The sequence below is a fragment of the Salmo salar genome, unplaced genomic scaffold (genome assembly GCF_905237065.1).
Source record: "Salmo salar unplaced genomic scaffold, Ssal_v3.1, whole genome shotgun sequence".
In the NCBI taxonomy this organism is placed as follows: Eukaryota; Metazoa; Chordata; class Actinopteri; order Salmoniformes; family Salmonidae; genus Salmo; species Salmo salar.
This window is the reverse complement of record NW_025550923.1, coordinates 195205-210321: the sequence shown is the minus strand read 5'-3', so window position 1 is coordinate 210321 and position 15117 is coordinate 195205. Positions and strand designations below refer to the sequence as shown.

The following is a 15117-nucleotide window of genomic DNA, read 5'->3' as shown; positions in this document are numbered from 1 at the left end:
CCCTCCCACTACACGATGCTCCCTCCCACTACACGATGCTCCCTCCCACTACACGCCGCGCCCACTGCATTCTGGGCCCTTACGAAACGGTGCTCCCACTACCCGCTGGCAACAAACATGACTCTGGTGACGTTACCGCGGTAACCTCCCAACCTTAAAGGGGCAGGTTACATGATATTTTAGTATAGTCACAAAATATTTCATGAAATTAAGCAATACACCACTGTCTGATTAGTCATATATTTATTGTTTTAATGAACTTTAAAGCTTAACTATTTTTTTTCTTGTGTAATTTTGGCGGAAAATCTGAGTGGCTGGTTGATATTTTCTTTTATCTACCTGCCACAGTGATTAGTTGACCAAAAAGTTGGTTTGAGGCCCTGCTAGCAAATACAGTGATATTGTTTATTTTTATTTAATTGATCCTTTTATTTAACTAGACAAGTCAGTTAAGAATAAATTGTTATTTATAATGACAGCCTACCAGATGACAAAAGGCCCTCCTACGAGGGGGGGCTGGGATTAAATTGTAATGTAAAGGACTGAAAGATATAGAAGTCTACATGAAACAATATATTTTATACTGCCACACATGAGCATTTACCTGAAGAATATTTAATTATCTGTGGTACATTAAATTAATAAATATACTTTTTAGCACTACATATTGTATTGACAGATGTCTGTTTACTGTGACAAAAATATTGACTTGATATTTTCTGGATTTCAGAACAAGATGGAGAAAGACACCATTCTGAAACTCTTGCTCAACCTTCACGACCACCTGGCTCATATTGCTGGTACGTTTAAGAAAGGAACTTTTTGGTAGCCAGAAGAGGACAGGCCTCTCCTCAGAGCCTGGTTCCTCTCTAGGTTTCTAATCTCTACCTGGTACAGCCAGAAGAGGACAGGCCTCTCCTCAGAGCCTGGTTCCTCTCTAGGTTTCTAATCTCTACCTGGTACAACCAGAAGAGGACAGGCCACTCCTCAGAGCCTGGTTCCTCTCTAGGTTTCTAATCTCTACCTGGTACAGCCAGAAGAGGACAGCCCTCTCCTCAGAGCCTGGTTCCTCTCTAGGTTTCTAATCTCTACCTGGTACAACCAGAAGAGGACAGGCCACTCCTCAGAGCCTGGTTCCTCTCTAGGTTTCTAATCTCTACCTGGTACAGCCAGAAGAGGACAGGCCACCCCTCAGAGCCTGGTTCCTCTCTAGGTTTCTAATCTCTACCTGGTACAGCCAGAAGAGGACAGGCCTCTCCTCAGAGCCTGGTTCCTCTCTAGGTTTCTAATCTCTACCTGGTACAACCAGAAGGGGACTGGCCTCTCCTCAGAGCCTGGTTCCTCTCTAGGTTTCTAATCTCTACCTGGTACAGCCAGAAGAGGACAGGCCACCCCTCAGAGCCTGGTTCCTCTCTAGGTTTCTAATCTCTACCTGGTACAGCCAGAAGAGGACTGGCCACCCCTCAGAGCCTGGTTCCTCTCTAGGTTTCTAATCTCTACCTGGTACAGCCAGAAGAGGACAGGCCACCCCTCAGAGCCTGGTTCCTCTCTAGGTTTCTAATCTCTACCTGGTACAACCAGAAGAGGACAGGCCACCCCTCAGAGCCTGGTTCCTCTCTAGGTTTCTAATCTCTACCTGGTACAGCCAGAAGAGGACAGGCCTCTCCTCAGAGCCTGGTTCCTCTCTAGGTTTCTAATCTCTACCTGGTACAACCAGAAGGGGACTGGCCCACCCCTCATAGCCTGGTTCCTCTCTAGGTTTCTTCCTAGGTTCTGGCCTTTCTAGGGAGTTTTTCCTAGCCACTGTGCTTCTACACCTGCATTGCTTGCTGTTTGGGGTTTTAGGCTGGGTTTCTGTACAGCACTTTGTGACATCGGCTGATGTAAGAAGGGCTTTATAAATACATTTGATTGAGACTCTTCCATCCTCCAGCCTTGGCTGTGTGCTATGCTTAAATAGTTAGAATGTGTTGTTTTCAAATGAAGACCTCAGGGTGTACACAGTGTTCAAAACTCTTTCCATAACAGACTGACTAGGTGATTCCATGAAAGCTATGATCCCTCACTTGTTAAATCCACTTCAATCTGTTGTAGATGAAAGGGAGGAGACGGGTTAAATAAGGATCTTTAAGCCTTGAGACAACTGAGACATGGATTGTGTCTGTGTGCCATTCAGAGGGTGAATGGGCAAGACAAAAGATTTAAGTGCCTTTGAACAGGGTGTGGTAGTCGGTGCCAGTTGCACCGGTTTGTGTCAAGAACTGCAACGCTGCTGGGTTTTCCCGTGTGTGTCAAGAATGGTCCACCACCCAAAGGACATCCAGCCAACTTGACACAATTGTGGGAAGCATTGGAGTCAACATGGGCCAGCATCCCTGTGGAACGCTTTCTACACCTTGTAGAGTCCACGCCCCGACTAATTGAGGTTGTTCTGTGGGAAAAGGGGGGGTTTAACTCAGTATTGGGAAGGAATTCTTAATTTTTGGTCCACTCAGTGTGTGTTGTCAAATGACAAATGCCTTTTTTAGCTGTAATGATGACACTAACTGCTCAAGGATAGTTTGAAATCTTACCTCGGTGGATTATTGTTGAAATGAGGTGTCCGTCTGTCCCTCTGTCTGTCTGTCTCCGCCCGCCTGTCTGTCTGTCTCCGCCCGCCTGTCTGTCTGTCTCCGCCCGTCTGTCTGTCTGCCTGCCTGTCTAATAATAAGTGGTTTATCTGCAGCTCACGTTCATGTTGTCCCCATCAGGCCAACATGACTGTACAGACCCGGAGCAGCAGCAGCAGGCCAACAGGAGTCTGTCTATGAAGGAAGCCTCTGACTATCTGGTGCAGCAGAATGAACAGTACCAACACTGGGTTCTCCTCTCTCTGGAGTGGATCATACGGACAGGGGAGGACGTTGGCATACGGTAACTATGGTTTCTCTTTCTAAGATTCTCTGAAGTGAAGAGCATATCGGGTCGTGGTCGTTAGGACCCGCAGCAGAAAACACAACTGGACATTTCATATTGGACAGGTAGTCTCTCCCTGTTTGTCTGTGTTCTTGTGTTTGGTACTTAACCCTGTTATCAACCCCTATGGTGTTTTCTCATAGTAATGGAACCCCCCCCCTCTCCTCTCGCTCCCCCCCCTTCCTCTCGCTCCCCCCCTCCTTTCCCCCCCTTCCTTTCGCTCTGCCCCCTCTCTCCCTCCTCCCCCCTTCCTCTCGCTCCCCCCCTTCCTCTCGCTCCCCCCCTCCTTTCCCCCCCTTCCTTTCGCTCTGCCCCCTCTCTCCCTCCTCCCCCCTTCCTTTCGCTCCCCCTCTTCTCTCTCTCCTCTCTCTCCCTCTTCCCCCTCCTCACTCCTTCCTTTCACTCCTTCCTCTCTCCTCTCAATTTCAATTCAAGGGTTTTATTGTTGTGGGAAACACATGTTAACGTTGCCAAAGCAAGTGAAGTAAACAATAAAAAATAACAGTAAACATTACACTCACAGAAGTTCCTAAAGAATAGACATTTCAAATGTCATATGTCTATATATGGTGTTGTAATGATGTGCCTCTCTCACCTCCCTCCCTCTCCTCCCTCCTCTTCTCTCCCTCCTCCCTCCTCTTCTCTCCCTCCTCTTCTCTCCCTCCTCTTCTCTCCCTCCTCCCTCCTCTTCTCTCTCTCCCTCCTTCCCCTCTTCTCTCCTTCCTCTTCTCTCTCTCCCTCCTCTTCTCTCTCTCCCTCCTTCCCCTCTTCTCTCCCTCCTCTTCTCTCCCTCCTCTTCTCTCCCTCCTCTTCTCTCCCTCCTCCCTCCTCTTCTCTCCCTCCTCCCTCCTCTTCTCTCCCTCCTCCCTCCTCTTCTCTCCCTCCTCTTCTCTCCCTCCTCCTTCCTCTTCTCTCCCTCCTCCCTCCTCTTCTCTCCCTCCTCTTCTCTCCCTCCTCCCTCCTCTTCTCTCTCTCCCTCCTTCCCCTCTTCTCTCCCTCCTCCCTCCTCTTCTCTCCCTCCTCCCTCCTCTTCTCTCCCTCCTCCCTCCTCTTCTCTCCCTCCTCCCTCCTCTTCTCTCCCTCCTCTTCTCTCCCCCTCCTCCCCCTCTTCTCTCCCTCCTCTCCCTCCTCTTCTCTCCCTCCTCTTCTCTCTCTCCCTCCTTCCCCTCTTCTCTCTCCTCCTCTTCTCTCCCTCCTCTTCTCTCCCTCCTCTTCTCTCCCTCCTCCCTCCTCTTCTCTCTCCCTCCTCCTTCCTCTTCTCTCCCTCCTCTTCTCTCCCTCCTCTTCTCTCCCTCCTCTTCTCTCCCTCCTCCCTCCTCTTCTCTCCCTCCTCCCTCCTCTTCTCTCCCTCCTCCCTCCTCTTCTCTCCCTCCTCTTCTCTCCCTCCTCCTTCCTCTTCTCTCCCTCCTTCCCCTCTTCTCTCCCTCCTCTTCTCTCCCTCCTCCTTCCTCTTCTCTCTCCCTCCTCCCTCCTCTTCTCTCCCTCCTCTTCTCTCCCTCCTCTTCTCTCCCTCCTCCCTCCTCTTCTCTCCCTCCTCCTTCCTCTTCTCTCTCCCTCCTTCCTCTTCTCTCTCCCTCCTTCCCCTCTTCTCTCCCTCCTCTTCTCTCCCTCCTTCCCCTCTTCTCTCCCTCCTCTTCTCTCCCTCCTCCCTCCTCTTCTCTCCCTCCTCCCTCCTCTTCTCTCCCTCCTTCCCCTCTCTTCTCTCTCGCTCTTCTCTCATTCTCTCCTCCCCCTCTTCTCTTCTCTCCCCCTCCTCTCTCCTCCCCCTCCTCTCTTCTCTCCCCTCTCTTCTCCTCTTCTCTCCCAGGCTGATCGGGGATAACCCAGAGGAGGAAGTAGCGGAGGTGAGTGAGGTGACTCGCCTGGAGTCGACCCACCCCAAGATGTCCTTCTCCTGCCGCTTCAGAAGAGCCTTCTTTACAGTCATCCACAGGGTGCTGTTCATCCTAACAGGTTAGACATGTCTTCTCTCCTCTTCTTTACAGTCATCCACAGGGTGCTGTTCATCCTAACAGGTTAGACATGTCTTCTCTCCTCTTTACAGTCATCCACAGGGTGCTGCTCATCCTAACAGGTTAGACATGTCTTCTCTCCTCTTCTTTACAGTCATCCACAGGGTGCTGTTCATCCTAACAGGTTAGACATGTCTTCTCTCCTCTTCTTTACAGTCATCCACAGGGTGCTGTTCATCCTAACAGGTTAGACATGTCTTCTCTCCTCTTTACAGTCATCCACAGGGTGCTGTTCATCCTAACAGGTTAGACATGTCTTCTCTCCTCTTTACAGTCATCCACAGGGTGCTGCTCATCCTAACAGGTTAGACATGTCTTCTCTCCTCTTCTTTACAGTCATCCACAGGGTGCTGCTCATCCTAACAGGTTAGACATGTCTTCTCTCCTCTTCTTTACAGTCATCCACAGGGTGCTGTTCATCCTAACAGGTTAGACATGTCTTCTCTCCTCTTTACAGTCATCCACAGGGTGCTGTTCATCCTAACAGGTTAGACATGTCTTCTCTCCTCTTTACAGTCATCCACAGGGTGCTGCTCATCCTAACAGGTTAGACATGTCTTCTCTCCTCTTTACAGTCATCCACAGGGTGCTGTTCATCCTAACAGGTTAGACATGTCTTCTCTCCTCTTCTTTACAGTCATCCACAGGGTGCTGTTCATCCTAACAGGTTAGACATGTCTCCTCTCCTCTTTACAGTCATCCACAGGGTGCTGTTCATCCTAACAGGTTAGACATGTCTCCGCTCTTCTTTACAGTCATCCACAGGGTGCTGTTCATCCTAACAGGTTAGACATGTCTTCTCTCCTCTTCTTTACAGTCATCCACAGGGTGCTGTTCATCCTAACAGGTTAGACATGTCTTCTCTCCTCTTTACAGTCATCCACAGGGTGCTGTTCATCCTAACAGGTTAGACATGTCTTCTCTCCTCTTTACAGTCATCCACAGGGTGCTGTTCATCCTAACAGGTTAGACATGTCTCCTCTCCTCTTCTTTACAGTCATCCACAGGGTGCTGTTCATCCTAACAGGTTAGACATGTCTCCTCTCCTCTTCTTTACAGTCATCCACAGGGTGCTGTTCATCCTAACAGGTTAGACATGTCTTCTCTCCTCTTTACAGTCATCCACAGGGTGCTGTTCATCCTAACAGGTTAGACATGTCTTCTCTCCTCTTTACAGTCATCCACAGGGTGCTGTTCATCCTAACAGGTTAGACATGTCTTCTCTCTTCTTTACAGTCATCCACAGGGTGCTGTTCATCCTAACAGGTTAGACATGTCTTCTCTCCTCTTTACAGTCATCCACAGGGTGCTGTTCATCCTAACAGGTTAGACATGTCTTCTCTCCTCTTTACAGTCATCCACAGGGTGCTGTTCATCCTAACAGGTTAGACATGTCTCCTCTCCTCTTCTTTACAGTCATCCACAGGGTGCTGTTCATCCTAACAGGTTAGACATGTCTTCTCTCCTCTTTACAGTCATCCACAGGGTGCTGTTCATCCTAACAGGTTAGACATGTCTTCTCTCTTCTTTACAGTCATCCACAGGGTGCTGTTCATCCTAACAGGTTAGACATGTCTTCTCTCTTCTTTACAGTCATCCACAGGGTGCTGTTCATCCTAACAGGTTAGACATGTCTTCTCTCCTCTTCTTTACAGTCATCCACAGGGTGCTGTTCATCCTAACAGGTTAGACATGTCTCCTCTCCTCTTCTTTACAGTCATCCACAGGGTGCTGTTCATCCTAACAGGTTAGACATGTCTTCTCTCCTCTTCTTTACGGTCATCCACAGGGTGCTGTTCATCCTAACAGGTTAGACATGTCTTCTCTCTTCTTTACAGTCATCCACAGGGTGCTGTTCATCCTAACAGGTTAGACATGTCTTCTCTCCTCTTCTTTACAGTCATCCACAGGGTGCTGTTCATCCTAACAGGTTAGACATGTCTTCTCTCCTCTTCTTTACGGTCATCCACAGGGTGCTGTTCATCCTAACAGGTTAGACATGTCTTCTCTCCTCTTTACAGTCATCCACAGGGTGCTGTTCATCCTAACAGGTTAGACATGTCTTCTATCCTCTTCTTTACAGTCATCCACAGGGTGCTGCTCATCCTAACAGGTTAGACATGTCTTCTCTCCTCTTTACAGTCATCCACAGGGTGCTGCTCATCCTAACAGGTTAGACATGTCTTCTCTCCTCTTTACAGTCATCCACAGGGTGCTGTTCATCCTAACAGGTTAGACATGTCTTCTCTCCTCTTTACAGTCATCCACAGGGTGCTGTTCATCCTAACAGGTTAGACATGTCTTCTCTCCCTCTTTACAGTCATCCACAGGGTGCTGTTCATCCTAACAGGTTAGACATGTCTTCTCTCCTCTTCTTTACAGTCATCCACAGGGTGCTGTTCATCCTAACAGGTTAGACATGTCTTCTCTCCTCTTCTTTACAGTCATCCACAGGGTGCTGTTCATCCTAACAGGTTAGACATGTCTTCTCTCCTCTTTACAGTCATCCACAGGGTGCTGTTCATCCTAACAGGTTAGACATGTCTTCTCTCCTCTTCTTTACAGTCATCCACAGGGTGCTGTTCATCCTAACAGGTTAGACATGTCTTCTCTCCTCTTCTTTACAGTCATCCACAGGGTGCTGTTCATCCTAACAGGTTAGACATGTCTTCTCTCCTCTTCTTTACAGTCATCCACAGGGTGCTGTTCATCCTAACAGGTTAGACATGTCTTCTCTCCTCTTTACAGTCATCCACAGGGTGCTGTTCATCCTAACAGGTTAGACATGTCTTCTCTCCTCTTTACAGTCATCCACAGGGTGCAGTTCATCCTAACAGGTTAGACATGTCTTCTCTCCTCTTTACAGTCATCCACAGGGTGCAGTTCATCCTAACAGGTTAGACATGTCTTCTTTCACAACAAACTCCACCCTAGGAATCAACTAGAAAGGGGATTTGTTGAAAGGAAACGGGGTGTATATATGAGAGGCATTCAAAGTGACATGTCACTAATAATGTGTTCAGTTTTTAAATGAGCAGCTAATCTCTTCCTGTAAGTATTTCTCTCTCTCTCTCTCTCTCTCTCTCTCTCTCTCTCTCTCTGTCTCTATCTCTGTCTCTCTCTGTCTCTCTCTGTCTCTCTCTGTCTCTCTCTGTCTCTCTCTGTCTCTCTCTGTCTCTGTCTCTGTCTCTGTCTCTGTCTCTGTCTCTCTCTCTCTCTCTCTCTGTCTCTCTCTCTCTCTCTCTGTCTCTCTCTCTGTCTCTCTCTCTCTCTCTCTCTCTCTAGTGATTGGTCTGGTGTGAGGTGTATTCTACTATATGTAGTATCTAATCTAACCTCTCTCTCTCTAGTGATTGGTCTGGTGTGAGGTATATTCTACTATATGTAGTATCTAACCTCTCTCTCTCTAGTGATTGGTCTGGTGTGAGGTGTATTCTACTATATGTAGTATCTAACCTAACCTCTCTCTCTCTCTCTAGTGATTGGTCTGGTGTGAGGTGTATTCTACTATATGTAGTATCTAACCTCTCTCTCTCTCTCTAGTGATTGGTCTGGTGTGAGGTATATTCTACTATATGTAGTATCTAACCTCTCTCTCTCTCTCTAGTGATTGGTCTGGTGTGAGGTGTATTCTACTATATGTAGTATCTAATCTAACCTCTCTCTCTCTCTCTAGTGATTGGTCTGGTGTGAGGTGTATTCTACTATATGTAGTATCTAATCTAACCTCTCTCTCTAGTGATTGGTCTGGTGTGAGGTGTATTCTACTATATGTAGTATCTAATCTAACCTCTCTCTCTCTCTAGTGATTGGTCTGGTGTGAGGTGTATTCTACTATATGTAGTATCTAATCTAACCTCTCTCTCTCTCTCTCTAGTGATTGGTCTGGTGTGAGGTGTATTCTACTATATGTAGTATCTAATCTAACCTCTCTCTCTCTCTAGTGATTGGTCTGGTGTGAGGTGTATTCTACTATATGTAGTATCTAATCTAACCTCTCTCTCTCTCTCTAGTGATTGGTCTGGTGTGAGGTGTATTCTACTATATGTAGTATCTAATCTAACCTCTCTCTCTCTCTAGTGATTGGTCTGGTGTGAGGTGTATTCTACTATATGTAGTATCTAATCTAACCTCTCTCTCTCTCTAGTGATTGGTCTGGTGTGAGGTGTATTCTACTATATGTAGTATCTAATCTAACCTCTCTCTCTCTCTAGTGATTGGTCTGGTGTGAGGTGTATTCTACTATATGTAGTATCTAATCTAACCTCTCTCTCTCTCTAGTGATTGGTCTGGTGTGAGGTGTATTCTACTATATGTAGTATCTAATCTAACCTCTCTCTCTCTCTAGTGATTGGTCTGGTGTGAGGTGTATTCTACTATATGTAGTATCTAATCTAACCTCTCTCTCTCTCTCTAGTGATTGGTCTGGTGTGAGGTGTATTCTACTATATGTAGTATCTAATCTAACCTCTCTCTCTCTAGTGATTGGTCTGGTGTGAGGTGTATTCTACTATATGTAGTATCTAATCTAACCTCTCTCTCTCTCTAGTGATTGGTCTGGTGTGAGGTGTATTCTACTATATGTAGTATCTAATCTAACCTCTCTCTCTCTCTAGTGATTGGTCTGGTGTGAGGTGTATTCTACTATATGTAGTATCTAATCTAACCTCTCTCTCTCTCTAGTGATTGGTCTGGTGTGAGGTGTATTCTACTATATGTAGTATCTAATCTAACCCTCTCTCTCTCTCTAGTGATTGGTCTGGTGTGAGGTGTATTCTACTATATGTAGTATCTAATCTAACCTCTCTCTCTCTCTAGTGATTGGTCTGGTGTGAGGTGTATTCTACTATATGTAGTATCTAATCTAACCTCTCTCTCTCTCTAGTGATTGGTCTGGTGTGAGGTGTATTCTACTATATGTAGTATCTAATCTAACCTCTCTCTCTCCTAGTGATTGGTCTGGTGTGAGGTGTATTCTACTATATGTAGTATCTAATCTAACCTCTCTCTCTCTCTAGTGATTGGTCTGGTGTGAGGTGTATTCTACTATATGTAGTATCTAATCTAACCTCTCTCTCTCTAGTGATTGGTCTGGTGTGAGGTGTATTCTACTATATGTAGTATCTAATCTAACCTCTCTCTCTCTAGTGATTGGTCTGGTGTGAGGTGTATTCTACTATATGTAGTATCTAATCTAACCTCTCTCTCTCTAGTGATTGGTCTGGTGTGAGGTGTATTCTACTATATGTAGTATCTAATCTAACCTCTCTCTCTCTCTCTAGTGATTGGTCTGGTGTGAGGTGTATTCTACTATATGTAGTATCTAATCTAACCTCTCTCTCTCTCTAGTGATTGGTCTGGTGTGAGGTGTATTCTACTATATGTAGTATCTAATCTAACCTCTCTCTCTCTCTAGTGATTGGTCTGGTGTGAGGTGTATTCTACTATATGTAGTATCTAATCTAACCTCTCTCTCTCTCTAGTGATTGGTCTGGTGTGAGGTGTATTCTACTATATGTAGTATCTAATCTAACCTCTCTCTCTCTCCTAGTGATTGGTCTGGTGTGAGGTGTATTCTACTATATGTAGTATCTAATCTAACCTCTCTCTCTCTCTAGTGATTGGTCTGGTGTGAGGTGTATTCTACTATATGTAGTATCTAATCTAACCCTCTCTCTCTCTCTAGTGATTGGTCTGGTGTGAGGTGTATTCTACTATATGTAGTATCTAATCTAACCTCTCTCTCTCTCTAGTGATTGGTCTGGTGTGAGGTGTATTCTACTATATGTAGTATCTAATCTAACCTCTCTCTCTCTCTAGTGATTGGTCTGGTGTGAGGTGTATTCTACTATATGTAGTATCTAATCTAACCTCTCTCTCTCTCTCTAGTGATTGGTCTGGTGTGAGGTGTATTCTACTATATGTAGTATCTAATCTAACCTCTCTCTCTCTCTAGTGATTGGTCTGGTGTGAGGTGTATTCTACTATATGTAGTATCTAATCTAACCTCTCTCTCTCTCTCTAGTGATTGGTCTGGTGTGAGGTGTATTCTACTATATGTAGTATCTAATCTAACCTCTCTCTCTCTAGTGATTGGTCTGGTGTGAGGTGTATTCTACTATATGTAGTATCTAATCTAACCTCTCTCTCTCTCTTAGTGATTGGTCTGGTGTGAGGTGTATTATAATATATGTAGTATCTAATCTAACCTCTCTCTCTAGTGATTGGTCTGGTGTGAGGTGTATTCTACTATATGTAGTATCTAATCTAACCTCTCTCTCTCTCTCTAGTGATTGGTCTGGTGTGAGGTGTATTCTACTATATGTAGTATCTAATCTAACCTCTCTCTCTCTCTAGTGATTGGTCTGGTGTGAGGTGTATTCTACTATATGTAGTATCTAATCTAACCTCTCTCTCTCTCTCTAGTGATTGGTCTGGTGTGAGGTGTATTCTACTATATGTAGTATCTAATCTAACCTCTCTCTCTCTCTAGTGATTGGTCTGGTGTGAGGTGTATTCTACTATATGTAGTATCTAATCTAACCTCTCTCTCTCTAGTGATTGGTCTGGTGTGAGGTGTATTCTACTATATGTAGTATCTAATCTAACCTCTCTCTCTCTCTAGTGATTGGTCTGGTGTGAGGTGTATTCTACTATATGTAGTATCTAATCTAACCTCTCTCTCTCTCTAGTGATTGGTCTGGTGTGAGGTGTATTCTACTATATGTAGTATCTAATCTAACCTCTCTCTCTCTCTAGTGATTGGTCTGGTGTGAGGTGTATTCTACTATATGTAGTATCTAATCTAACCTCTCTCTCTCTCTAGTGATTGGTCTGGTGTGAGGTGTATTCTACTATATGTAGTATCTAATCTAACCTCTCTCTCTCTAGTGATTGGTCTGGTGTGAGGTGTATTCTACTATATGTAGTATCTAATCTAACCTCTCTCTCTCTCTAGTGATTGGTCTGGTGTGAGGTGTATTCTACTATATGTAGTATCTAATCTAACCTCTCTCTCTCTCTAGTGATTGGTCTGGTGTGAGGTGTATTCTACTATATGTAGTATCTAATCTAACCTCTCTCTCTAGTGATTGGTCTGGTGTGAGGTGTATTCTACTATATGTAGTATCTAATCTAACCTCTCTCTCTCTCTAGTGATTGGTCTGGTGTGAGGTGTATTCTACTATATGTAGTATCTAATCTAACCTCTCTCTCTCTAGTGATTGGTCTGGTGTGAGGTGTATTCTACTATATGTAGTATCTAATCTAACCTCTCTCTCTCTAGTGATTGGTCTGGTGTGAGGTGTATTCTACTATATGTAGTATCTAATCTAACCTCTCTCTCTCTCTAGTGATTGGTCTGGTGTGAGGTGTATTCTACTATATGTAGTATCTAATCTAACCTCTCTCTCTCTCTCAGTGATTGGTCTGGTGTGAGGTGTATTCTACTATATGTAGTATCTAACCTCTCTCTCTCTCTAGTGATTGGTCTGGTGTGAGGTGTATTCTACTATATGTAGTATCTAATCTAACCTCTCTCTCTCTCTCTAGTGATTGGTCTGGTGTGAGGTGTATTCTACTATATGTAGTATCTAATCTAACCTCTCTCTCTCTAGTGATTGGTCTGGTGTGAGGTGTATTCTACTATATGTAGTATCTAATCTAACCTCTCTCTCTCTCTAGTGATTGGTCTGGTGTGAGGTGTATTCTACTATATGTAGTATCTAATCTAACCTCTCTCTCTCTAGTGATTGGTCTGGTGTGGGGTGTATTCTACTATATGTAGTATCTAACCTAACCTCTCTCTCTCTCTCTAGTGATTGGTCTGGTGTGAGGTGTATTCTACTATATGTAGTATCTAATCTAACCTCTCTCTCTCTCTCTAGTGATTGGTCTGGTGTGAGGTGTATTCTACTATATGTAGTATCTAATCTAACCTCTCTCTCTCTAGTGATTGGTCTGGTGTGAGGTGTATTCTACTATATGTAGTATCTAATCTAACCTCTCTCTCTAGTGATTGGTCTGGTGTGAGGTGTATTCTACTATATGTAGTATCTAATCTAACCTCTCTCTCTCTAGTGATTGGTCTGGTGTGAGGTGTATTCTACTATATGTAGTATCTAATCTAACCTCTCTCTCTCTCTCTAGTGATTGGTCTGGTGTGAGGTGTATTCTACTATATGTAGTATCTAATCTAACCTCTCTCTCTCTCTCTAGTGATTGGTCTGGTGTGGGGTGTATTCTACTATATGTAGTATCTAACCTTTCTCTCTCTAGTGATTGGTCTGGTGTGAGGTGTATTCTACTATATTTAGTATCTAACCTCTCTCTCTCTCTCTAGTGATTGGTCTGGTGTGAGGTGTATTCTACTATATGTAGTATCTAATCTAACCTCTCTCTCTCTAGTGATTGGTCTGGTGTGAGGTGTATTCTACTATATGTAGTATCTAATCTAACCTCTCTCTCTCTCTAGTGATTGGTCTGGTGTGAGGTGTATTCTACTATATGTAGTATCTAATCTAACCTCTCTCTCTCTAGTGATTGGTCTGGTGTGAGGTGTATTCTACTATATGTAGTATCTAATCTAACCTCTCTCTCTCTAGTGATTGGTCTGGTGTGAGGTGTATTCTACTATATGTAGTATCTAATCTAACCCCTCTCTCTCTCTAGTGATTGGTCTGGTGTGAGGTGTATTCTACTATATGTAGTATCTAATCTAACCTCTCTCTCTCTAGTGATTGGTCTGGTGTGAGGTGTATTCTACTATATGTAGTATCTAATCTAACCCCTCTCTCTCTCTAGTGATTGGTCTGGTGTGAGGTGTATTCTACTATATGTAGTATCTAACCTCTCTCTCTCTCTAGTGATTGGTCTGGTGTGAGGTGTATTCTACTATATGTAGTATCTAACCTCTCTCTCTCTCTAGTGATTGGTCTGGTGTGAGGTGTATTCTACTATATGTAGTATCTAACCTCTCTCTCTCTCTAGTGATTGGTCTGGTGTGAGGTGTATTCTACTATATGTAGTATCTAATCTAACCCCTCTCTCTCTCTCTCTAGTGATTGGTCTGGTGTGAGGTGTATTCTACTATATGTAGTATCTAATCTAACCTCTCTCTCTCTCTCTAGTGATTGGTCTGGTGTGAGGTGTATTCTACTATATGTAGTATCTAATCTAACCTCTCTCTCTCTCTAGTGATTGGTCTGGTGTGAGGTGTATTCTACTATATGTAGTATCTAATCTAACCTCTCTCTCTCTAGTGATTGGTCTGGTGTGAGGTGTATTCTACTATATGTAGTATCTAACCTCTCTCTCTCTCTCTAGTGATTGGTCTGGTGTGAGGTGTATTCTACTATATGTAGTATCTAATCTAACCCCTCTCTCTCTCTCTCTAGTGATTGGTCTGGTGTGAGGTGTATTCTACTATATGTAGTATCTAATCTAACCCCTCTCTCTCTCTCTCTAGTGATTGGTCTGGTGTGAGGTGTATTCTACTATATGTAGTATCTAATCTAACCTCTCTCTCTCTAGTGATTGGTCTGGTGTGAGGTGTATTCTACTATATGTAGTATCTAATCTAACCCCTCTCTCTCTCTCTCTAGTGATTGGTCTGGTGTGAGGTGTATTCTACTATATGTAGTATCTAATCTAACCTCTCTCTCTCTCTCTAGTGATTGGTCTGGTGTGAGGTGTATTCTACTATATGTAGTATCTAACCTCTCTCTCTCTAGTGATTGGTCTGGTGTGAGGTGTATTCTACTATATGTAGTATCTAACCTCTCTCTCTCTAGTGATTGGTCTGGTGTGAGGTGTATTCTACTATATGTAGTATCTAACCTCTCTCTCTCTAGTGATTGGTCTGGTGTGAGGTGTATTCTACTATATGTAGTATCTAATCTAACCTCTCTCTCTCTAGTGATTGGTCTGGTGTGAGGTGTATTCTACTATATGTAGTATCTAATCTAACCTCTCTCTCTCTCTCTAGTGATTGGTCTGGTGTGAGGTGTATTCTACTATATGTAGTATCTAACCTCTCTCTCTCTAGTGATTGGTCTGGTGTGAGGTATATTCTACTATATGTAGTATCTAATCTAACCTCTCTCTCTAGTGATTGGTCTGGTGTGAGGTGTATTCTACTATATGTAGTATC

At 44.2% G+C, this 15117-nt stretch overlaps 1 protein-coding gene across 1 annotated transcript in view; it reads left to right on the top strand.

Annotated features, from left to right (window-relative positions):
• lemd3 (LEM domain containing 3) overlaps window positions 1-15117 on the top strand; it is a 42582-nt gene that overhangs the window by 10830 nt on the left and 16635 nt on the right. Inside the window, exons 3-5 of the mRNA XM_045714023.1 lie at window positions 731-800; window positions 2751-2913; window positions 4763-4908. Coding sequence (XP_045569979.1) covers window positions 731-800; window positions 2751-2913; window positions 4763-4908 — 379 coding nt within the window. The remainder of the gene's footprint in view (window positions 1-730; window positions 801-2750; window positions 2914-4762; window positions 4909-15117) is intronic.